A 26,151-nucleotide genomic window follows, 5' to 3' on the forward strand; every position below is an offset into this window, starting at 1 on the left:
ATCATCTTTATTTGCCAAGTATGTCCAAAAACACACAAGGAATTTGTCTCCGGTAGTTGGAGCCGCTCTAGTACGACAACAGACAGTCAATTTACAGAACACTTTTGAGACATAAAGACGTTGACAAAAGAAAACAGTCACTGAGCAATAAAGGGTTGCTAGTTTTCTGGTAATGCCGGTACATTTATTTTTTTTAAATTTTTTTTGGACAATTGTGCAAAAGATGCAGAGTCCTCTAGCACTTAGAGCAGTTCCAATGACTAATATTGCAATAGTCCGGTGCAATGACCATTGTGCAAAGGGCACCAAGACTTCAAGGAGTGCATGCGGTTTAAAGTGACGAGTAGTGCGATAATCTGGGACAATGTTGGTTGTGCAAATGTTGCAGATACTCCTCAATCAGTGTGCAAATGGAGCAGATGCTACTCTGGCATGAGTGGTCATTATATGCAAATCGTGCAGCATGGCAAGACAACTACAGTGACTGCACGAGTAATACATAATTGGCCTCACAGAAATGTGAAAACGAACTCAAGTCAAAAAATTGCCAGCATGTTGTAATGGAATTGTAGGTTAGGTGTTTAAGAAGTTGATCGCAAGAGGGAAGAAGCTGTATGAACAAACAAAAAAACATTATAGCAAATAATGATGACAAATGCATTTACACTTGTTTTGAATAAAGTGCAGGTTTACCTGCGACTTCTTATTGTCACGGTTGGTAATCGTATGACGTTGGATTGTGTACCACAGATAAACGTCAATACTCTGGTGCTGGATTCCTGGATCTGGCAGGCTTAAATGCAGGCTGTGATGATTGCTGATTGGGAACAGGTGAACGGATGAGGTGCTGATTGCAGGGGAGAGAGACAGGGAGGGAAAGGTGAGGCAAAAAGCGCCACCAGAGTTCCAAAAAAGGGAAACACCATGACACTGATGTCTTTTTCAACATAAAAATAATAAAAAATCTTGGTGTAATTGAACAAAAAACACGGAATGCTCAAATGTTCTAATTATATTTTTTACTCAGCACTCACTAGTCACGATGTGTGACGTAGTGGTTACGTAGCTCTCAGTAGCTTGTGATCTCCAATTTCCCATCTGTCCAGGGTGAGACACTTTCCAGTCTGCCTGTTCGATGCTCTCTTTGACTACTTTGGTCTGTCTCTTGGTAAAGTGTGCGTTAGTGTTTAGCTGAACTACAGTATGTGATGGAATTTTGTACCGTGGTTCAAATGTGTGGTTGGTAAACACATTTGAACCACGGTACAAAATTTTAGCTCTCCATCGTGCAATCATGAAGAAAACCTGGTTGAAATGTCTCACGAATTGATGTTTGGCCTCGGCTTGCTTCTTGCTTCGGGTGATTGTGGCTTTTCATATTACTTATATTCCACAAGTTGTCGACAGCGGCGGCTTTCAGCAGTTTATTGCATGGCCGTCATGGTTTTTCCTCAGTCGTTTTTTTATTACTGCAAATCCAAAATGTGTCCATACTTCTGATTTAAACTTTGGTGGAGGTTCTCTAACATCTTCAACAAACAATAACAGTCCAGTTGCCTTGACTCAACCTTTGCAGATTCCACTCGTGAAGTTTTGCCTTCTGCTCAGTGGCTGAGCCACCATCATATTTCCTGCACTGCGCATGGGAAATTTGGTTTGCTTTTCAGACTGGCCCACTCAAGAGCGCCAGAAAAAAACTAGTTTGATACTCCCATGATCACTTTTGCTGTCACAGATAGGAAATTTAATCGAGTAACGCTGACCATCTTTTTTATTAATAGTAGTTAAAAAAAACATATTCACCCATATCAAGTCTGCCGTACCGAAATCCAAATTCCTAGTATCGATACAATCAATTTATCTTCTAAAATGATCTAGATGTATTTGTTTTAGCTGAGGACAGATTGATGCAATTGGATTTTAGGAATATAAATTGATACATCGATATAAAGAATTAATTGTTACACCTCTAATAATAATTTGCGATTGGCTGGCGACCAGTTAAGGGCGTACACCACCTCTCGCCCGGAGATAGATGGGATAGGCTCCAGCACTCCCGCGACCCTAGTGAGGATAAGCAGTACAGCAATTGGATGGATGGGTAGATAATAATAATAATAATAATGATTTTTACTTGCCTGACCATATTGCTAAACGACCAGTATTAATCACTGTGTGCTGTGTGTTTGTGTACGTGTGGGTGGGTGGGTGTTTTACGTGTGGGTCTTTTTTGTGTTTATTTTTGTTTATCTGTTGTTGACCAATACTGGCCACTCATGCCAGAGTAGCATCTGCACCACTTGCACATTGACTGAGGAGTGTCAATCGACATTGTCCCAGATTATCGCACTACTCGTCACTTTAAACTGCATACACAACTTGAAGTCTCGGCGCCCTTTGCACAATGGTCATTGCACCAGCCTATTGCTATATTAGTCATTCAAACTGCTCTAATTGCTAGAGGACTCTGCAACTTTTTGCACAATTGTCAAAAAAAATAATAATTCAATTGTACCTGCATTACCAGATTACTAGCAACCTTTTTATTGCTCAGTGCCATGATTCTCAATTTGAATTGATAATTCGGATTCTGATTTTACATTGTGGGGAAGGGATAGATTCTTGAATATTTTTTTTGAGATTTTAATTGTCTGTTTTTTAATTTGTTTTGATATATGTTTATATAGTCACTGATGGTGTAGTGGTACACTCACCTGACTTTGGTGCGGGCAGTGTGGGTTCAGTTCCCACTCAGTGACGGTGTGAATCCGGGTGCGAATGGTTGTCCGTGTCTATATGTGCCCCGCGACTGACTGGCGACCAGTTCAGCGTGTAGTCCGCCTTTCGCCTGAAGTCTGCTGGGATAGGCTCCAGCGCCCCGCGACCCTAACCAGGATAAGCGGTGTTGAAAATGGATGGATGGATATATTTATATTGAAATTACATTTCTTCATATTTTGTCGAGGTCATTTGTTTGCATTTGTTTTTTATTTGGTTTATGGGGGGGACATTGTTTCAGTTCCACGCTCAATCTGTTCCAAAGTCTCACTCCATTATTTGATATGCAGAATTTTTTAATTGTGGTTAAAGTCAGCCAAGTACAACATTACTTTGACTTAACAGTGCCCCAGCTTAGCGGTTTTTCCACTGCGGCCTTGTCGCTTGTGCCATTTCTTTGCTTTGTGTTGCCAGCATTTGTTTTGGGAGGGATTTGAATGGATTAAAGGCATTTCAATTCTTTTCAAAGGGGAAAATGGCTTTGACATGCAAGACAATTGAATGAGTCTCACTGTTTGAAGAATTGTTTTTTATTATGGATCCCATTTACACTTTTCAACCGTTTCACCAAAAGTCAAACATCTAATCACAATCTAGTTCAATCAATCATTTGCTCCTTTTAAAACATTAGACTAAAGTATTTTGGCACCAGTGATAATTCTCAACATTTGTCCACATTTAGCTTTTAGAAGATACAAAGAAAATGAAAAGATTGAAAAAATAAAAGATGGTAGACCGAATACAAGATTGTAGATTTTTGTAAATCAGTATGATCGTAATTTCCTTTAATATTAAAAATGTAATTTTTCATTTAAAGCTTCTTCATCACTGCTTTTCTCACTGCACACTTGTGTGTTTTAGCCCGATACTTACGAGAGAATCTTTGACCGCAAACTGAGCAGGTAAAAGGTTTCTCACCAGCGTGGGTTTTTGTGTGTCTTTTTAAGCTTCCCTTGACAGAGAATCTTTGACCACAAACTGAACAGGCAAAAACTTTCTCTCCTGTGTGTATTTCCATGTGTCGTTTCAAATTGCTCAGAAAAGCAAATATTTTCCCACACTGAGAACATTTCCGTCGTTTGTTTTCAGTGTGACATGTCAGATCACCTTCACTCTGTCCATCATCATCATCAGTGTGAGGAGGGTGTGACGTCATGTCGTCACTATCTGATAGTGGAGCTAAGAGTCCATTTGCTTGTGATCCTCCACAGTGGTCTCCATCAGCTTCTGTTGTCATGTGTTGACTTGAGCTGTTGCTTGGAGCCTCCGCCCCTCTGCTCCCCTCACTTTGACCTTCATCTTCACCCTTCAATGGGACACCAGTCAATGGAAACTTGGTGATGTCCTCTTCCACTTCATGTTTGATGTGAGTGTGCTCTTCCTCATCCTCTTTTTTAATGGGAGTGGGCTCCAATTTCTCTTCATCTTTGATGCGGTGGACCTCTTCATCCTCCACTTCCTCTTTAATGTGAGGGGGCTCTAGCTCCTGCCCCTCAGGACCAAGATCTTCACTGATGTATGCAAGACACAAGACAAACACACATGGTTTGGTCACGTCAATTGTCATTTTTGACTTAAATGTTGTGTCATATGGTTTATATTCATATTGAAGTTTATTAGGACAGTCAGTTGAGTTAAGGTTTATTGGATATAATGAAAATTGGCAGGTCAACATTAACAATAAAATGTGAACAAGTGTAAAATAATAACATGCATGAAACAACATGTATCAATAATAGTAATACAGTGGACCCCTGCATTCTCGTAGTTTGGCATTTATTTATGGATTTGCCATCCTATTGTAAAGTATGCCAATGTAACAATAAGTTGCCAAAAGGCAAATTTAAAAACATATTTTCATGTCAAAATACTGTCTACTGTGTGCATGTTATTTATTGTAGCATCTCTTAAATTTGGACGAGTTATCCACTCAACTTAACTTCCATTACAGAAGTCAGAAGGCCGTTTGTGTGTGTGTGTGTGTGTGTGTGTGCGTGTGTGTGTGTGTGTGCGCACGCGCGGATGTATCTGTGTGTATAAGTAAATATAGTAATAAATAATCAAAGTATAATATCATCGTATACTGTACATGATAGCTGCCCTTGTTTTTAGCCTGCTAACAGCTTTTTATTCACAATATACTATGATTGAATGTCATACATCCATCCACTGTCCGTCCTGCTTATCCTCACCATGGTCACGGGCGAGCTAGAGCCTCTCTCAGATGACTCTAGGCGAGAGGCCGGGTACACCCTGAACTGGTCGCCAGCCAATCGCAGGGCACACATAAACAAACAACCATTCGCACTCACATTCACACCTACGGGCAATTTTGAATTTTCAATTAACCTACCATGCATGTTTTTGTAATGTTGAAGGAAAACCAAAGTACCCAGAGAAAACCTACGCAGGCACAGGGAGAACCTGCAAACTCCACACAGGAAGGCTGGATTTGAACCTGGGTCCTCAGAACTGTGAGGCTGATGTGCTAACCAGGCGTCCTCCGTGCCGCTGGAATGTCACGCAATATGTAAATATGTAACTTTCTCACATTGTACAGATGGTTTTGTATATGCTTTTATTTTGCTTTGTTTTACTCATTTCAGTAAGCTCCTCTTTGAATAGTTTCGATAATGTATTGAGAGTTTAATTTTTCTTTACTGTTTTGTGTTTTGGATACGCACTTACGACTGATCGGGGGCTGTTCCCCGAAGCACCTTAGCGCATCAAAATGGTGGGAAGCCGTAGTTCCGACCCAGTGGATGAACAATTTTGGCGTATCCGAGGACACTTTTGATGATCTCTGCTCTCGGCTGGCTGCTGAAACCTTTGACTGACAATGGCAGGCTGAACACCCAGCAGTTCATGTACAATAACAAACCAAGCAGAGCCAGAAGAGCAGCTGAGCATGCATTTGGAAGACTAAAGGGCAGGTGGAGATGCCTGTTGAAACGCAATGACTGCCACTTGAGCAAAGTCTACGGTCTTAACATGTTGTGTTGCATCATCTGTGTAAACTGAATGGGGATAATGTTCCCTTGTTAAAGTGAAAACACTTTGAAAAAAAACAAATCTTCCACACATTTTTACAAACAATTCATGTAAGTCGTGTAAAACTGTGAAACTTTGATAATGCAGCATTGTTCAGAACCCTTTTACATTTATATGAATACAAATTAAAATGATAAATATTGGTCAGACTATTGGATGCTTACAATATTATATTGACTGTAACATCACACATTGCCCGTATATAACAGTCATACTGCTCAAAATGGAGAGCATTTCCTAAACAAGTGAGAGAGAAGTGAACTAACCTGCTCTGCGTAGCACAATGAGAGGCTGCAGAGTGAAAAGAGCATAAAGTTGTTGACGTTGTGGCTCGTTCTCCACTTTTGATTCCCAAAGTTCCTGTTCGTACTCTGCTCTCCTTCTTGCACACATTTTCACAACACTTTCCACGAGCGGAAACAGAATGCACATTCATTCAAAAGCTGCTGTCGACTACTACTCACGCCAGGCACTCCACACACAGACTGCCTGACTTGAGCCCACGTTCAAGCTTAAATGTCCCTTTGCTCTTTCATCTTTGCTGACGTCACGACAGCCAATCACCAGGCACGAGCAACTCATGGTCCACGGGGATTCCAGTCTAACATCAAAGGACATCCATATTAAAAGTAAAATAATAATACAATAAATAAGTAGCGCACATCTTGTTGTATTTTTCTATATTGTATTTTTTATATTTACTTTCCATCGTATTCATTTCCCTCGCTGGCCTCGTTGGTGGCGCACCAATGACGTAAAAGAAATGACGACACAGAAATGAGGCATTTGTTGAGCAATGGGTGGTGCGCGGTTGGGAAACGCTGACAAAAAATATTATTTTGCGTAACTGTAACATACAAAAGTCACACAATATTTACTTTGTAAATGAAAAAAAACAAGACTATCAAACAAAACTTCTTGACTTGCAAGCAAAAATCAGACATTGGGAGATAATCTAACTCAAGCAAAAAAAAAAAAAAGCTTACTTGCAATGAAAATATTTTTGGCTTGCGATGACGATATTCGCGTGTGCGCTCCTCAGCTTTTTGGCAAAAACAAACAAACAAACAAACAAAAAAGCCTCATGAAGATTTGAGGCTTTCCTTCAATTTGTGCCGGAACACATTCGGAGTCAGTGAGAACAACATTACTGACATCTGGTGGACGAAAGAAGTCACAGCAACCTACGGCACTAAACTGTGTGAAACAAGACTCTCTCGTTGTCTTTTAGCAATAAAAGATAAAATACGATGTTGGTCGATGTAGTATTTACATAATTCTGATCGTGTTAATTTAATTTAATTTAAAATGGGAATGCATAACAATGCTATGTGCAATTGACTTTGGAGAAGATCCCCCACCAGCGTGCCAACTCACGTGTGTCAATACTTACACAATATTTGGGATTCATTGCAGATGAGCTCATTGGGATGTGTCAGCCTCTCACCCAGCTGGATCATTTGAGTCTGGGGCAATGGACTTCTGAAGTATGACTCGCATCATTCGTCCTGGCTGGAGTCTACGTTCCGCCTCAAGCTAACACGAACGCCGCACTGCTAACGCTCGCCGAACAAGTCAACGAAATAAAAAAAAAACACCCGGACTCACCCCTCATTATTCTCGGGGACTTTAACAAAGCTAAACTCAACCACGAACTCCCTAAATACAAGCAGCACATCGACTGTCCTACCAGGGTAAATAATACTTTAGACCACTGCTACACTACGGTAAAAAACGCATACCGCGCTATTCCTCGTGCAGCCCTGGGCTCGTCTGATCACTGCTTAATATACTTCATACCGACATACAGGCAAGAACTTAAATGCGCGAAGCCTTCAGTGAAAACAGTGAAAAAGTGGACCGATGAAGCAAAGATGGAACTTCAAAGCTGTTTAAACTGTACAGACTGGAGTGTCTTTGAAAATTCAGCTGACAGCCTTGATGAATATACGGACTCTGTTACATCCTATATCAGTTTCTGTGAAGATGTGTGTGTACCAACAAAATCATTTCGCACATTCAACAACAACAAGCCGTGGTTCACTGCTAAACTTAAGCAGCTTCACCAAGCTAAGGAGGACGCATTATCAGAGCGGGGACAGGGCCCTGTATAATCAAGCTATAAACCAGCTGACTAAAGAAATTAACATTGCAAAGAGGAACTATGCAGAAAAGTTGGAAAAACAGTTTAGCGCTAACGACTCTAAATCAGTCTGGCATGCATTCCAATCGCTGACTAATTACAAGCGACGATCCCCCCAAGCTGAGAACAATAGCACACTAGCCAACGACTTGAATACCTTCTACTGCAGATTTGAAAAGGACACTTTCACACCCTACACTCAGCCGGACGCACCCCCGACCACAATCACACCTCTGACTTCTGCATTAACCATCCACGAACAGGATGTGAAACGCATCTTCAAACAACAAAAGATTAACAAAACGGCAGGCCCGGACCATGTGTCCCCATCCTGCCTCAAAGTCTGCGCGGACCAGATCGCGCCAGTCTTCACTCAGATCTTCAATAGATCTCTGGAACTGTGCGAAGTACCATCCTGTTTCAAACGCTCCACCGTCATTCCAGTCCCCAAGGAACCTGCAATCTCGGGTCTAAATGACTACAGGCCTGTCGCCTTGACATCTGTGGTCATGAAGTCCTTTGAACGTCTCGTGCTGGACCACCTCAAGAGCGTCACAGGCCCCCTGCTGGACCCCCTGCAGTTTGCCTACCGAGCGAACAGGTCTGCGGATGATGCAGTCAACATGGGACTGCACTTCATCCTTGAACACCTCGACAGTGCAGGGACCTATGCGAGGATCTTTTTCGTGGACTTCAGCTCAGCGTTCAATACCTTCATCCCTGAACTCCTTTCATCCAAGCTTCTCCAGCTCAGCGTCTCACCTGCCATATGCCAGTGGATTTACAGCTTTCTGATGGGCAGGACACAGCAGGTCATTCCAACAGCTTCTTCCCTCTTGCAATCAACTTCTTAAACAGCTAACCTACAATTCCATTGCAACACACTGGCAATTTTTTGACTTGAGTTCGTTGTCACATTTCCGTCGGGCCCAATATATATTACTCGTGCACTCACTTTAGTAGTCTCGCCACGCTGCACTATTTGCATATCTGTTGTTGACCAATACTGGCCACTCATGCCAGTAGCATCTGCTCCAATTGCACACTGAAGAGAATCTACATTTGCACAATAAACGTTGTACCAGATTATCGCACTACTCGCTTGAAGTCTCGGCGCCCTTTGCACAATGGTCATTGCACTGGACTATTGCAATATTAGTCATTCGAACTGCTCTAAGTGCTAGAGGACTCTGCATCTTTTTGCATACTTGGCAAATAAAGATGATTCTGATTCTGAATCTGATTCTGACTGGCACAAACTGAAGTTTGAATCAAGTATGACAACGTCAGAATTTGTCAAGTAAACATAACATTTGTTTGTCCATATATACAATGATCGTTACAAAATTAACTCTTCCAACACAAAAATTGAAGTTGGATGAAAGCTTCCGCCATACACCCTAACCAGAAGAGATGTTCCCACTTACTTCGAAGATAATTTCATTTAACAACTGAAGTTTAAACGATGATGTACAACACTGATAGAAAAATATTGCAAATACGATTGATGAGGCTAATTGAACGCAGTCAATTTCATTGCTGCTGATAGGCTTTGATTTACACTTATTAGTTTAGGCCTACTTGCATTCAATGTCTCAATAACAATGACCTGGAGCCCAGTTCAGGTGTTTCATCTCAATCTAATTTATTGAGAAGTACCTATATGAAATAAAACAGCCTGCCTCAAAGACTGTCTGCAGCCAGGTTGACATTGCAAATGAGGATCAGTTCTCAATTGCCTCACCTGGATAAATAAAGGGTTAAGTTTTAAAGGTACCAAAAATATTTAAAACTTAGATGAAGATATAAAATAAGCCTAACTTGAAAGCTTGAAATAATAGCCTTTTTTATTGATCCAGTATGTGTCGGTCATGATCAACATCAGCCTCATTTGCCTCAGCTCCCCTGAACTAATAAGTGCGATGGAAACACAAACCACATGGGCCACAGGAACCTTTTGCTACCGGGAGCTCAAAGTTCCTGGGCTGGTTGGTGGAAAAGCCCCCAAGGTTATTTGGGGAGCCAGATGAGTTAAATTAATTGGAAATAATAAAAATAGCCAGGTCAACAACAACAATAAAGTGTGAAAAAGTGTAAATTAATAAAGTGCAAGTTTCAATAATGGTATGGATTGGCATTTGCAAATTAACTTATTCATGTATTTTTTTTGGGGGGGGGTGGGGGGGGTGGGGGGGGGGCATCCTTGGTTAAACACAGAAAGACTTATTCCCAATTTTGCACGGAGCAAAAAAAAATAAATAAATAAATAAACAAATAATTAACAAATCTATATTTTTATGTCAAAATACTGTATACAGTATGCATTATATTGATGGTATTGTAGTATTTCTTTCATTGAGACGAGCGCTCCGCTTAACCAAACTGCCTGTTTTGTGTGTGTGTGATTGTGATTGGTGGGGGGTAGATTGTGAGGCAGCAGTGCCTGGGTTCATGACCCTTGTCCTGCATGCTTCCCCTCCTGTCCTGTCCTGTCCTGTCCTTCCCTCACAGGGTGTAGCACTACTGCCCCATACAACACTCATATCTAATGTCATTGTTCTATCCTCCTTTTTGCTTGACTTAACAGGCGAACAGGACAAAAGAAAAAGTAAAATAAAAGTAGTTAGATGAAAGCCAAATTATGATGCTTCAGTTATTCACTAATCAAATGGGTGGGGCCAGGGAAAAAAACGTCGAATAAAACTCGATTGCAGAGTAATTATGGATAATCAACTGATGTTTCATGAACTATTTCCAGGTGGGGTATTTCGCAGGAGACCAAGGCATTTGAGGCATACATGGAGATCATGTCAACAAAACACCTCAACTTTGATGTGCACTCTGCATTCTTTTCACAATGCCCTCATCTCGGTGCATCACCTGACAGGAAGGTGTCCTGTGACTCTTGCGGCTCTGGGTGCTCGCAGATCAAATGTCCCGACTTGGCAAAAGACAGGACACATTTAGAAGGATCAAAAGAAAAAGACTTTTGCTTGGTTGCTTCCTCACCCTCACACATGACACTGCGACTTAACACACGGCACAACGATTACGTTCAAGTACTGTGCCAGATTCATGTTACAAAATCACAATTCTGTGACTTTTCTGTGCGCTCACCTTCAGAATTGTATATTGCGAGAACAACCCCAAATCCAAGTTTCAGAAGATACTTTATGAAGGCAACAAGGTTTTCAAGTGTGGGGTGTTGCCAGAATTGCTAGGAAAGTGGTACATACGAAATACAGTGCTGAATCTGATCTGTAGGCCTGCATCTGGAAAGGTAAACAGAATAAAGGGAACAACTGTTTGTAATTTTTGTGGAAATAACCTTGAACACCCCAGGCCTTGGACACAAATGAGATGCTTCCGTGTGAGGTGATTGAAATTACAAACTTTATAGTGTTGTGCTGTTTTTAGTTGCTTCATGTTCGAGCTCGAGCTTTTAAATCTGAAGGACGCTCAATGAACACCGCAAAGCAGTCCGTTACAATAAATTATGCTGACACGTTGCGTAAAAAGAACACAATGGGAAGCTGCATCTTAAGTGTTCTCTTTACGGCCACAGTATTAGAGGATGAAGCCTGCTTGCCGTGACTTGTGTCCAACGGCGAAACATTCTTGATACTGTTGACTGATGAATCCCAAAGAGGTAGCCGAAAAATGCCTCAGACAGATTGAGACGCAGCTTTATCAGTGTCAGACAAATCTCCTGACAGACTTGAGGGAATGCTCTTCAGTGGCAGGGAAAAACGATGACACAAATCCAAACACGAACATGAAAGTCTGTAACTTGGGCAGTCCTGTGCAAAATGTTATTTTCTGGTCATCAAATTGTGAAGGGTCAAGGGTGCGCTGTTTCAACTCACTTTCTAAACTGTGAACTTTATCCCTCAGTGACCGACATTCAGTGTTCGATGATTGAATCTGTTCATGTAACGACGCAATGTGTGTCTCGTCTGTCTGGACCTCAGTCCCAGGGACTTCATCCATCTGGACCTCTGCTTCTGGTGCAGGAGTTTGATGCAGAGTCAGAAGAGCTACGGCAGCTAGCTCTCTACTTGTGTTCACAAGTCTTTTCTCCGAAACCTTTTGAGATTGGAGACATCTTTCCAGTTTGTGGACAGCCCGATTCCGATCAGCGGTGGAGGTGAAACTGAATAAACTTGGCACGTAGTCAGGCTGGAGGGGATCATCGCTCTTCCTTTCTGAAACAAAACAACTAAGAAAGTAATATTCCATTTATTGTCATGATTTCATGCTCACTTACTAAATTTGGCTTGTGGACATGTATTTTGATGGATATTTATTGAGAATCGCAGTCCATCAGTTAAACACAGCGAGGCTTTGAGAGGGGAGTGACAAACTAAAAAAAAGAAAAGAGAGTCAAAGGAGAACTAAATAATATCGGAAAAGAAGACAAGCAAGACAAAGCACGAGCTGCAAACATGACGAGGAAAGGAAATCATTATATACCGAGAACAACGTCTCAAAAGTATTCTCTGTCAATTGACTGTCTGTTGTCGTACTCGAGCAAGTATCGGGGACAAATTCCTTGCGTGTTTTTGACATACTTGGCAAATAAAGATTCGGATTCTGACGGCACATTAGATATGAGTGTTGTATGAGGCAGTAGTGCTGCATCCTATGTGTAAAACTGCAACTTTATTGCTTTGTGGGATAAGTTTTCGTGACCCCTTTGTACGTAAAACTTGATTCCTTTGGCGCATCCATTCGACACGCCCACAGCGTCGTTGAGCTGGGAGGTTTATTCCAATTTTGAAGCCTGATTTTACATTCTTAGCAATTTGTTTTATTCTTTCAAATTTGGCAGGCTTGTCAACATTAGCCTTCTCTGTGGTGTGTCGAATTTACATGCCATTTTTTGGCTTCGTGCCACTTTAAAAGCATTTCAGTTCTTTTCAGTGGAGAAAATGGATTTGAGATACAAGTAAATTGAGTTCCTCTTACTGTTGGAAGCGTATTTTATTATGATCACATATACCGCACACTTTCGGGTTTATCGCGAAAGGCCACTGCTTCTTGACAATTGAGCTCAATCAATCATTCATTTATTTGATATGGACATCACTAAAGTATTGGAAAACCAGGCATGCATCACTTTGTGTATTTTGGCACCAGTGCTCATTTGGAACATTTGTCACGGGAGGTTTTTAGAAAAGACAGACAACACGATGATGAATGTGGTAGATAAAATACACATAGATTTTTGTAAATCCGTATGGTAGTCATTACTTTTTGATATTCAACATTTACAATTTCAAAGAGGGCGGCACGGTGGACGACTTAGAGCGTCAGCCTCACAGTTCTGAGGACCCCCGGCCCCGCCTGTGTGGAATTTGCATGTTATCCCCGTGCCTGCGTGGCTTTTCTCCGGGCACTCCGGTTTCCTTCCACATCCCAAAAACATGCATGAATTGGAGACTCTAAATTGCCCGTAGGTGTGAATGTGAGTGCGAATGGTTGTTTGTTTCTATGTGCCCTGCGATTGGCTGGCAACCAGTTCAGGGCGTACCCCGCCTCCTGCCCGATGATAGCTGGGATAGGCTCCGGCACGCCCGTGACCCGAGTGAGGAGAAGCGGCTCAGAAAATGGATGGATGGACAATTTCAAAGAAAGCTTCTTGATCACCGCAATTCCCACCAGCACACTTTGTGTTTATTAGGTGAATACTTAGTAGAGAATCTTTGACCACAAACTGAACAAGCAAAAGCTTTCTCTCCACTGTTTCTTATCATGTGTCGTTCGCTCTTACAAGCAAAAGTTTTCCCACACTGAGAACATTTCCATCTTTTGTTGTCAGTGTGACATGTCATAACACCTTTGGACTTTTTATCATCATCATCTTCATCAGAGCGAGGAGTGTCATGGTCTGTGTTCTGGTTTGGGTTGTGTTTAGTTTTGTTCCATGTTTTCCTGTGTTCCATGTTTGTCGTGTGCTCATTAGGTTGTCGTGTCCACCTGTTCTGGTCTCCTTTGTGTCGACCAATCGGCTCTCTCCAGGCACTCGTGTCTTGTCCAGGTGTTCCTCGTTGTCTCGTCAATTTGTTTGTATTTAGCTCCCTGGTTTCTTTCGGTTCATTGTCGTTGTCACATGTCTTTGCCATGTCATAGTCGCCAGTTGTCTTTATCATTGTGGTATGTCATTGTCAGGTGTCATTTTCCCTATCTATTCCACGTCTCACTCACAGGTCAGAGTTTGTTTCCAGTTTTAGATATTCAAGGGTTTCCTTGTTACTTTGGTTTGGTTATCTGTTGTGGGACTTTGTTCAGTTTTGCTTTATCCAATATCCTTGTTTTCCTTTTTTGAAGATTAAATATTATTTTGAGACTCCCGCACTCCTGCCTTGCCTCCCTGCTTCCCTGCAATTGGGCCCACCATGTTCTTGCCTTGCGTTCCTCTCCTTCGCCCTAACCACGTACGTGACAGAATGAACCGAAGAGAACAGGACCCAGCGGGAAGAACATGGCGTCACCCTGGACGCCACCAAACTGCCTCCCACTGTCCTCAGCCTGCCATCCATACCTACCCTCCTCCAGTAAGCCATATCGTTCAGTCTTTTCTGTCCTTTTCATCGGGTCCCCCCACTTGTCCTACTATTTTACATCTACATGTTTCTTTAGATTCAGATTTTTCTGATTGTGAAGATGGCCCCGATTTAGTTAACCTCCTGTCTGATTCTGACTCTGACTTAGATTTTTCTGGTTCCTTCCCTAGTTTATCCCGTCCTCGTCAGTTTTTGTCATGTCTCCCCGTTTCCAACCCCAGTGAGTCCAAAGCCCTGCAATTGGGTCCACCATGTTCTTGCCTTGCGTTCCTCGCCTTCACCCTAACCACGTACGTGACAAGGGAGAGTGTGACGTCATGTCGTCACTATCTGAGAGTGGAGCTCAGAGGCCGTCAGCTTGTGATCCTCCACAGTGTCCCTGCTTTGCAGCTTTTCCACTTAGGCGTTGTCGCTTGGGCCACATTTGCTTTAAGTTGAGAGCATTTTTTTTTGGAAGGTTCCCAATGGATTAAAGACATTGGGGGAAATGGATTTGACATGCAAGCAAATTGAGTCACACTCACGGTTTTAAGAAGTGTATTTTATTAAAGATCACAAATAAATGTTAGTTTACCACCAAAGGTCAAATTTTCTTTCCAGTCTTGTCAATCATTAACTTATATGATATAATCACTAAAACATTGGACAAAATGCATGCATTGCTCAAAGGAAGTATGGGTCTTAATGGTCCAGATTTCACAAACAAGTTTGTTTTATGTATTTTTTTGCTCAAGAAAATTAAACTGGCAGTCATTTCCAATATTAATACATTTTGGAACAATTGGTGAATAACGAATTTTCCTTCGAACGCCCCTTTCTCATCACCAAAATCGAACATTGGAAAGTACTGGCATAGCTGGTGTGGGGAAAAAGCAATGCACTGTCTGATGAAATGGCAGTAATTGGTCATATTTTTACTTTTCAGGAAATTACAAAAAGAACAAAAAATACAGCGTGCTTGAGTTTCCAAACCCCACTTTGTTGAAGCTGGTATTATATCGGACAATGCTGTCATATATCATTGCACCACATGAACAACAGCTGGTATCCCAAAATCATGTTCAATCACTAATTTAATTTGCTGAAAAATCGCTAATTTATTACGGTCATCAGTAAAATCATACAAACACGGCGGGCGAGTGCCACATCCTTGCAGGGCTCATGCATGAACCCAATAAAAGCAGATTAATAGCAAAAAACTGTCAACAATCATCACCCAAATGTATGCGGACATCTTAACTCTTGGCAGCTTCAACCTCTGAAAATATTCCAACAATCGGTCCAATTTTTTTAGATTTTATGGATCAGATAAGATCAAATCAGATCAGCTGCAGTTTCGGGACATGAAGCGACGTAACACGTTCGGGCGGGAGACCCTCGTCATGGGTCATCCGACGTTATGACAGCCAGCCAAAGTCCACCCACGTCTGTCACAAAATGCCGTCCACAGAAACGCCTTTGTGATCAATACATAAATTTGATCTATACTTACATACGCACCTGTAAATCAATCTGCAAGCATGACTTGACGTGGGATGACGTGGCTGTCGTCTTTCCTCGAGGAGGCATTTCATGTTTTTAAACAACAGGCTTTCCAAACATTTTTTACTGTCACTATCTTCGTTCATTATTTTCATTATTGTCCCAGACTTTCAATATGGGCAAAAATTACACCGTGGAAAACAGAGAAGTTCAATGAGGAAATGTAATCAGCTCCTGCTTGTTACGTGTCAGGCTGTGACAGGCTGACATGTCCAAAATGTGGGCGGGCCAACATCTGGTGAAAATCAAATATTTCATCAGTAAAGCGTTCTAAAATTACTACTGAATCTATTTTGGAGGGCTTTTTTTTCTGCATACATCATTTATGAGTCCAGCACGATGGAATAAGTGCCCATGTTCAGACCATTAACTAGTCCCTTTAAAGTATTTTGGCACCAATGTTAATTCTTTCCACTCGTGGGGCTTTTAGAAAATATATGGACAACAAGAAGATAGATAACAATAAAAGCTGGCACATAGAATACTAGAATGTAGATTTTTGTCAGTAAAATAGTAATTACTTTTTACAACCCCAATTCCAATGAAGTTGGGACCTTGTGTTAAACATAAATAAAAACAGAATACAAAGATTTGCAAATCATGTTCAACCTATATTTCATTGAATACACTACAAAGACAAGATATTTCATGTTCAAATTGATAAACTGTATTGTTTTTAGCAAATAATCATGAACTTAGAATTTGATGGCTGCAACACGTTCCAAAAAAGCTGGGACAGGCTCATGTTTGCCACTGTGTTACATCACCTTTTCTTTTAACAACATTCAATAAACGTTTGGGAACTGAGGACACTAATTGTTGAAGCTTTGTAGGTGGAATTCTTTCCCATTCTTGCTCGACAGTCCGGGGTCTCCGTTGTCATATTTTACGCTTCATAATGCACCACACATTTTCAATGGGAGACAGGTCTGGACTGCAGGCAGGCCAGTCTAGTACCCGCACTCTTTTACTACGAAGCCACGCTGTTGTAACACGTGCAGAATGTGGTTTGGCATTGTCTTGCTGAAATAAGCAGGGTCGTCCATGAAAAAGACGTTGCTTGGATGGCAGCATATGTTTCTCCAATACCTGTATGTACCTTTCAGCATTAATGGTGCCTTCACAGATGTGTAAGTTACCCATGCCATTGGCACTAACAGCCCCATACCATCACAGATGCTGGCTTTTGAACTTTGAGTCCATAACAGTCCGGATGGTTCTTTTCCTCTTTTTCCTCTTATTTGTTTAACACAACGTCCTGACTTCATTGGAATTGGGGTTGTATATCGAGTACAAGTGGTTCTACTATTGCTTGTGAATCGTATTTATTGCTTTGATTTTCATCTTGTATTTAGGCACTGAAAGCGATGTTGGAAAAACAGATATTCGAAGGAGGCTAAAGCTGCTAGAATGAAACATGTGGACCTCCTCTATTTGCTATACTTGTAGGAGAAAGAATCGCAGGTTCAACTGCAAATGGGTCGGCCTGTTCTCAAACTGATCCAGGAGGTGGAGACCCGTCGGAATAGTACATTTAATATGCTCCAGAGACTTTTTCACCAGAGGAAACCGGTTGGTGCAGCCCTAGCTGGCTTGAATACTGACATTGCTCCTATTTCTTCCCCTCGGCATGGGTCATCCGATGTTATGACAGCCAGTCAAAGTCCACGTCTGGCACACAATGCCACCTCCAGAAACGTCTTTGTGATCTACACATACATTTCATCTATACATACATACACGCATATACTCCACAATTGTGGTGCAATCAATTCAAAATTGAACTGACGCATGAGGAAAGGAATCTGAAAAGAATTAGTTCACGTGGCTGTCTTCCTTTCTCACGCAGGCATTTCACTGCCGATTTATTTAAACAACAAGCTTAACAAACATATTTCACTCTCTATTTTCACTCAAAATTATCTTTTAAAAAAATAAAATAAAATAAAATAAAAATTAATACACCCAGGCTTTTCATATGGGGAAAAATAACACCCTGGAAAACATAGAAGTTCAATGCGGAAACGTAATTGGCTCCTGCTCGTTATGTGTCAGGATGTGACAGGCTGACATGTCCAAAATGTAAGCGGGCCAAAATCTGGCTGACAATCAAGTATTTCATCAGTGAATTATTGTAAAATGACAACTGAGTGTATATTGGAGGGCTTTTTTTTCTGCATACATCATTTATGAGTCCAGAACTATGGAATAAGCGCCCATGTTCAGACCATTAACTAGTCCCTTTAAAGTATTTTGGCACCAATGTTAATTCTTAACACTAGTGGGACTTTTAGAAAATATACGGACAACAACAAGATAGATACAATAAAAGCTGGTACACAGACTACAAGAATGGAGATTTTGGTAAGTCAGTAACATAGTAATTACCTATTAGAGTTAACATTCACGTTCATTAAAAGCTTCGAGAGCACTGCTACTCACACCAGCACACTTGTGTGTCTTAACCTGATACTTATAATCTCTGACCACAAACTGAGCAGGACAAAGGTTTCTCACCAGTGTGTTCTTGTGTGTATTTTTAAGTTTCCCTTTTCAGAGAATCTTTGACCACAAACTGGGCAAGAAAAAGGTTTCTCACCAGTGTGGGTTCTTGTGTGTAATTTTAAATTTCCCTTCACAGAGAATCTTTGACCACAGACTGAGCAGGAAAATGGTTTCTCACCAGTGTGTGTTCTTGTGTGTACTTTTAAGTGTCCCGTCTGAGAGAATCTTTGACCACAAACTGAGCAGTAAAAGGGTTTCTCACCAGTGTGTGTTCGTGTGTGTACTTTTAAGTGTCCCTTCAGAGAGAATCTTTGACCACAGACTGAGCAGGAAAAAGGTTTCTCACCAGTGTGCATTCTTGTGTGCATTTTGAAGCTTCCCTTCAGAGAGAATCTTCGACCACAAACTGAGCAGGAAAAAGGTTTCTCACCGGTGTGTGTACTTGCGTGTAAATTTAAGTGTCCCTTCACAGAGAAAGTTTGAGCACAGACTGAGCAGGAAAAAGGTTTCTCACCAGTGTGCGTTCTTGTGTGTATTTTTAAGCTTCCCTTCACAGAGAATCTTTGGCCACAAACTGAGCAGGAAAAAGGTTTCTCACCAGTGTGGGTTCTCGTGTGTACATTTAAGTGTCCCTTCCGAGAGAATCTTTGACCGCAAACTGAGCAGGAAAAAGGTTTCTCACCAGTGTGCATTCTTGTGTGTCTTTTTAAGCTTTCCTTCACAGAGAATCTTTGACCACAGACTGAGCAGGAAAAGGGTTTCTCACCAGTGTGTGTTCTTGTGTGTACTTTTAAGTGTCCCGTCTGGGAGAATCTTTGACCACAAACTGAGCACGAAAAAGGTTTCTCACCAGTGTGTGTTCTCATGTGTTTTTTCAAACTACTCTTATCAGCAAATGTTATCCCACACTGAGAACATTTCCATCGTTTGTTGTCAGTCTGAAATGTCATATCAACAACTTCAGACTGTCCATCATCATCATCAGTGTGAGTAGAGTGAGACATCATGTCGTCACTATCTGATAGTGGAGCTAGGAGGCCGTATGCTTGTGATCCTCCACAGTGGTCTTCATCACCTTCTGTTGTCATGTGTTGAGTTGAGCTGCTGTTTGGAGACCCCGCCCCTCTGCTCTCCTCACTTTGACCTGCATCTTCACACTTCAAAGGGACACCAGTCGATGGAAATTTGCTGATATCCTCCTCCTCTTCCTGTCTGATGTGGGGGCGCAGTTCTTCCTCCTCTGTTTTAATTGAAATGGGCTTCTCTTCCTCTTTTATGTGGTGGACCTCTTCGCCCTCCACTTCCTCTTTAATGTGAGGGGGCACTGGCTGCTGCTGCTCAGTACGGAGATCTTCAGTGATGTCTGCAAGACACAAGACAAACACACATGGTTTGTTAAATCTGTTCTCATGTTGTGACTTTAATGTTGTGTATTATGCTTTAGATTTATATTTAAGGTCAATGTGAAAGCCAGATGAGTTTTATATATTGGAAATAATAAAATTTGGCAGGTCAACAACAATAAAATGTGAAAAGTATAAGCATATATTTTTTTAATGATACAAGTATCAAAGGAAATACAGTGGATCCATGCATACTCCTGGTTTGGCATTTTCAAATTTTTCTGTATAGGTTTTTTATGTAACTTGTAAAAATAATTTCAGCAACAGTAAAGTGAATATACAGTTCCAAATAATTTTACACAGCCTCACCGCATTCATCCCAACATCATTGTTTAAAACGTTTGTGAGGGATACTGTACATGATCACTGTATTTGTGTTAGCTTGTTATGAACCCTGTATTCAACATGTGCTATGATGGAATATCATACATTATGTATAAATTTAACTGTATCACATTGTAAAGTTTGCTTTGCTTGTATTTTTTTATTTGGTTTACTCATTTTCAACCACCCCCTCTGAATAATTTCGAGTGACAAAATATTGACAACTTGTTCCTTTTTTCTTCAGTTTTGATGTTTAATTTATTCAATACCATGTTTTGGCACTATACCGCTATTCTAATATACAATAATGTCCTGACAGTTTTATTTAAAGAATGACAGATTTTTAACCAAGTTACTCAAATAGATTTCCAAGTCAACGAAAACATGATGCTCCTGTGAAATTATTGTATGGTTTTCGCATAGATTCAACCTGGATAATTTTACCCTGAGTTCCTGCCAGCAGCCTCAACAGCGAAAAACACTTACATAATAAATAGCCTAGTTTAGCTTGCTTGCCGTAAACAAAGAGACATTTGTAAGGAAAATATTGCTAAACAAAGACCAAGTGTGAGTACAAAGTATTGTGATATCTGTGTGAAATGTGTGACAGCAAAGTACACGGAGGGTTAGCTAACTTATCTCACAGTCAGTCACTGCGCACTCAGATTGACTAACTTCAGCCAAGCTCGAGCTGAAATGTTCCTTTGCACTTTCATCTTTGCCGATGTCACAACTGCCAATCAACAGGCCCCGCCGTTAACGACTCACACTCAAGACTTCAGGCATTCCACGGTTCACTATTGAACAAGTAATAAGAGGGGAACTACTTATAACCTGAACCTTGAGGCATGCTGGGTTGCTATCAACTTCGCTGATGCTACAATACGTTGACAAGTCGATGGGACGTTACTTGGACGGGCCGCCCAAGTGAATTGAAAGCCCCCCAAGACGACGAAACTAGAAATCCCCCCGCTCCCCCTAAAAAAAAAACACACATACTCTTACTGTACAGAAATAAGAAAAATCTCCACTCTGACCGTCTGCCTCATGGCTCTGCACCGTGGTTAGCCAGGATAGCTAGCGTCACTAGTCGCCAGATTATTCCGTCCAATAACACATACAAAACGACAGCACGGCATATATATTAAATATATTCCATTTATATTAAGTGTTAGTACCCCCTATTTTTGGTTGCCGAAACCAAAAATGGGTGACAGATGATGAAACGATAGAACCTTTTCATTGTACAAGTGGGTATTTGCAATTAAACTTTACCAAATATGGATATAAACGAGGGTAGGCCAGCCCCAGCTGGCTTTGTAACACTCTTGGCATAGGCAGTCCTGCACAAGCCGAATACTTGCGCTTTTTAACGCTCTTTGTAGCAGCAGATGTTGCATTAGATGTTTTGGCGTTCTCATTCTTTGTGTAAGACGAAAGAGGACAAGAGATGCAGCTTCGGAACGAGGGCTTGAAAAACATCTGACAAAGATTAGGTCGAGAAATGGACAATTACTGCAAAACTTTAGGGAGTGAGAGCCCTTCAACTGCAACCTAAACCCTTTCCTAATCTTATTACAAATTTTAAGAAGCAGCTCGTCGAGGGATTGGCCGATTTGATCAATCGAATATTCCCTTTGAATTGGATTTAGTTTTTAATCATGTTTTGGATTTTCACATTTTGGACTGTTTACATATGTCATCGAATGAGACTTTGAATGGAATCAACTTTTTCCTTGGACTGATGTTTTTGGTTCATTTGGGTTTTTCAACTCAAAGGATCGGCTTGAAATGTTTTGTCTCATACGCGAGTAGATATTTCACCAAGTTACTTTTTGTGATTATTCATATTTTTATTTTCATGATTTGATGCTTATGTCCTTGCTAAATTCTATTGATAAAAAATCCCTTTCCTGTTTATCGAAAAATGCCCATTCTTTTTATTTTAAGAATGATAGACACAGTGTTAACTATATTGGCAGACATAATAACAGTTTACCAACATTGCCTATTAACATTTTTACTCATTTTCTTGAAAAGGTTATTTCAGCTGTAACATACATTGAAAATAGGCTCTGACTGTCGTATAAAGACCGTCTAATAATCCTAGCTCAGTAACAAGCGCAAAAGATTGTTAAGAGCAGACATGCAAACAGCAAAGGCATGAAAATGGTGATCCAAAAAAAATAAAATAAATAATAATAATAATAATAATAATAGGAAGGGGGGGGGGTATAGGGGGGATCCCTGGGCAGATTTTTTTTTATTTTAACATCAATTAAGCAATCTGGAAGACTCTGAAGAGTCTAAAGAAAAAAAACCTTCACGCAGAAAAACATTTATTTACACTGCTCAAGTACATGTTGATTTACAAATTTAAGATTCTAATCAAATTTGCCTCATTTCTTTGCTGTTTTGTTCTGACCTCCAACTTGAGCCAGGCCCATCTCCACCTGCACCCGAGGCCTGCTTCAAGCTGTGGCACATGAATAGCATCCTCCTCTTTAAGCACTCTCATTCTGGAAAATAATTGACTAAACTCATTGCCTGTTTCACGTCATTTTTCACTCTTACCAACTTCAAAGGGTAATCCCAAATGCATCCTACAGGAAAATATGAAGTACAATATTTTTTACGTTTTTATTGGCCATTTCTGAATTTGAAGTTAGTTCATTCTGTGTTATGAAATAATTCCTTACATCGCTCCGTCGCTTAACACATTTAACATTATCATCCGTAAATTAATTAGATAATTGTAGGAGTGTTTCCTAATTAATACAAGATGGACTCGCGGGTCAGCTCCTGTCGCCGATGTTACGTGTGCTTCGTGGTTCCGCAACCAGTCCCTTGACCCGCAGCACCTCAACGCGCAAATACGAAAGACCAGTGCAACAAATACGACACTGGCTGACCTGATGAGCAAAAATGGTGCTTAAACTTAAGAGTAGCAATAGAGGATGGTGGGAGGTGGGTAGAGTATCCAAACATTGTAATCAAGTAAGAGTACTGTTACTTGACAATGATGTGACTCAAGTAAAAGTAAAAAGTAGTGCTCCCAAAAATTACTGAAGAGTAAAAAGTACTCTGTGAAATAATTACTCAAGTAAATAGCACAAACAATAATAAAATAAAACTAAAGTTGCGAGCAGCTATAATCGGGCCCTCGCACCCCGGCCCCGTTGGGGTACTGGCAGTTTGAGGTGCTGGCAGGGTGGGCTGCAAATTTCTCTCGGGCAGTAGGTTGGACACCACGCTGTAGGTCAAGTGCAAACGTATGGCCCATAATGAGTAAATGTGGGCAACACAAAAATGGAGGATGACCAGCAAATGGGCCCCGGGCCATAGGTTGAACACCACTGCTGTCAGAAGCGCAAAGCCTTCTCAAAGGTTACATTGAGAAAATGCGGGCCCCCCCAAAATGGGGGGATGGCCCGCCTACCCAGGCCATAGGTAGACAAATGAATAAGTCGCCAAGAGAAGTGACGTCAGCCCCAAGTGTGAATGTTTTTAAGTGCACGCTAAAAACTCTTCTTTTTCCCCCTCAGAGCATTTGCACTTTTAAATATTTCTTGCACTGTTTGCCGTTTGAATTGTACTTTTATTGATTGATTGATTTTTTTTGTATTTGTTTTTCAATGCTTTTAATCATGTAAAGCACATTGAGTTACCTTCTGTATGAAATGCGCTATATCAATACATTTGCTTTGCAATCCTTTCCCCCCCCACCGACAGCACTTGAGTCAAAATGTCGCCACTTGCAGATACGACGCTCGTACACTGACCATTTGTCTCACATTGCTTAAATCACTGAGCAAAAGTGTCCCTTGACGAATATGACAAGCACCCAGAATGAAGTCGCGCACACACACTACTTGTCACCATCGTAATAAATTGGCCACAAATTTGACTGTAGTCCTAATGAATAAAACCTGCGCGACGTTCATCTCGGCTCTTCCGCCGCATTCTGTGCGTCTTGCTTGAGAGGCGCGTCGCGTCACTGGTGTTCGCCTTTCTTATCGGTCTGAAATGCTCCCAAACTTGCAGCATTTTGCCTTCTTTTTTCAGATTTGTCTTCTCCGAAGTCATCGCCATCATCTTCCTTATTTGTGTTTAACGGCAGCTTGCGAACAACCACAATCTTTTTTTCCCCCACCCGTCGACCTCACTGGCAGTTGCGAATGCGATTTTAGGATTGATTACAATTAAATACAGTAGTTCATTATTAATAGATGTAACCTAGAGCAATTTCTTGGAAAGTGTTCTATACATGTATTCACAATGTGTAACTTCATTTAGCCCTAACCTAATTAAATAAACATGGAAAAGGTTTGTGGTTGGAAGGTGCATCCATCCGTGCCGCCACGATACAATATTCTATTTTAAAACAATGTATGATTTTCAGGTTCAAAGATGGCCCCGTCCCTTAAAAAGCAATAATGTGCATTTGGATTAGGTACAAAAAAAAAAAAAAAAGAATAATTACATCATAAAGGGTTGCTTCTAATTCAAACTTCTATGCAGCCTTCCCATACACCTGGCACATTGACTCCAAATGGTGAGAAAGATGGAGCCGATTAATACCACTTGCAGGCCGAGAATTCCACGGATGTCCGCTGGTCCACACGTTGCGTAAACTGCGGAACGCGCGTGATGACGCATTTACTCCGATTAGGGAAGGCAAAGAGAATTGTTAACCGTTTTATGATTCGGGGGGTTGCCGTGTCCGGGGTGCCAGCGGGCACCACGTAGCTCCGCCCCTCATTCAAATTAGAATGCATGCAACAAGTGAACCAACCTGCTCTGCGAAGCACAGTTGGAGGTTGCAGATTGAACCCAACGTCCAGTCGTTGACGTTGTGGCTCCTTCTCCTCTTTTGGGCCCCAAAGTTCCTCCTCGTACTCTGCTGTCCTTCTTGCACACATTTTCACACGACGATCACAACACTTTCCGCTCTACGTTGGAGGGATGACAGAGGCAAGTGATAATCGGAACAAGTGAAACAATTATATCAGGATTAAGATTTGGACACTGCGGGTTAAATTGTACGTTAGTTAAAATGGCAAAGCACCAAAATCAACAAGAAAACAGCAGAACGTGCAAATATGCATTGCAAGAAACATGAGACAGAAAGAAGAGCAAATTTGTGTGGAAACATTACAGACATTCTACAAAAGGATTCAGAATCCAGATTAAGATAATAATAACAAATAATAAAGATTCAGAAAATAATCGTAAAATGACGGAATTTAGTTGAGTTTACCAGTGACCAAGAAGAACACTTTACCTGTGGCTTGATCTCTGCTTAGCGAATTGTTGATCAGAAATGTGTCTCTTTTGTTAGCAAGCTAAAATAAAATAAGCTAAACTAAGCTAAGCTAAACTCGGCCGAGAAGCTTCAACGTGCACGAGACGACTCCAACCGGACACGAAGATTGCACGAATGATGTTTTCGTCCACTAAAGTCGTGATGAGGGGCGTCCCGCGTCGAGGATTCACAACATTCGGTCCAAATTCAGGAAGACTTGCTGAAGCGCGATGGTACCTCCTCCCACATGGCGAGCAGGGAAAGGAGATGCATTACCCATGATGCTTTACGGCAGGCCACCGATTTGAGCCGCCCTAATTTTGTTCATACTCGGCATTACGGTAATAAACCACCTTCAAAATAAAAGCCCGACAGGGACGTCAATGCTTCGGATTTAAAATCATTCTATGAAATGAACTTTCTGTCATAACGCAATCAGTCCATTTGTGATAGAAAGTCAACTATGCCAGAATTGCAAACAGCAATGTTAATTCAAATCTTGATGCATTTAAAAAAAAAAGTTGATTTGAAATC

At 41.1% G+C, this 26,151-nt stretch overlaps 2 protein-coding genes across 2 annotated transcripts; both read right to left on the bottom strand.

The window, feature by feature from the left end:
* Nucleotides 1-3,473: 3,473 nt before the first annotated feature.
* On the bottom strand, nucleotides 3,474-6,630 carry LOC133473630 (zinc finger and BTB domain-containing protein 17-like). Its single transcript, XM_061765233.1, has 2 exons — nucleotides 6,096-6,630; nucleotides 3,474-4,289 (listed from the first exon to the last, which is right to left on the bottom strand). Exons 1-2 carry the CDS (start codon nucleotides 6,263-6,265, stop codon nucleotides 3,590-3,592), a joined length of 870 nt encoding a protein of 289 aa, XP_061621217.1. The 5' UTR covers nucleotides 6,266-6,630; the 3' UTR covers nucleotides 3,474-3,589.
* Nucleotides 6,631-15,058: 8,428 nt separating this feature from the next.
* On the bottom strand, nucleotides 15,059-25,899 carry LOC133473628 (zinc finger protein OZF-like). The gene is made up of 3 exons (XM_061765231.1): nucleotides 25,597-25,899; nucleotides 25,108-25,264; nucleotides 15,059-19,948 (listed from the first exon to the last, which is right to left on the bottom strand). Exons 2-3 carry the CDS (start codon nucleotides 25,232-25,234, stop codon nucleotides 18,594-18,596), a joined length of 1,482 nt encoding a protein of 493 aa, XP_061621215.1. The 5' UTR covers nucleotides 25,235-25,264; nucleotides 25,597-25,899; the 3' UTR covers nucleotides 15,059-18,593.
* Nucleotides 25,900-26,151: the final 252 nt, after the last annotated feature.

Source organism: Phyllopteryx taeniolatus, unplaced genomic scaffold (assembly GCF_024500385.1).
Source record: "Phyllopteryx taeniolatus isolate TA_2022b unplaced genomic scaffold, UOR_Ptae_1.2 contig_31, whole genome shotgun sequence".
NCBI lineage: Eukaryota > Metazoa > Chordata > Actinopteri > Syngnathiformes > Syngnathidae > Phyllopteryx > Phyllopteryx taeniolatus.

Coding starts and splice junctions, on each gene's coding strand:
- LOC133473630 (XM_061765233.1), bottom strand. CDS start 6,265: ATGAATGTGCATTCTGTTTCCGCTCGTGGAAAGTGTTGTGAAAATGTG. Junction 4,290..6,095: donor CATTGTGCTACGCAGAGCAG/GTTAGTTCACTT, acceptor TGCATACATCAG/TGAAGATCTTGGTCCTGAGG.
- LOC133473628 (XM_061765231.1), bottom strand. CDS start 25,234: ATGTGTGCAAGAAGGACAGCAGAGTACGAGGAGGAACTTTGGGGCCCA. Junction 19,949..25,107: donor AACTGTGCTTCGCAGAGCAG/GTTGGTTCACTT, acceptor TGTGTCTTGCAG/ACATCACTGAAGATCTCCGT.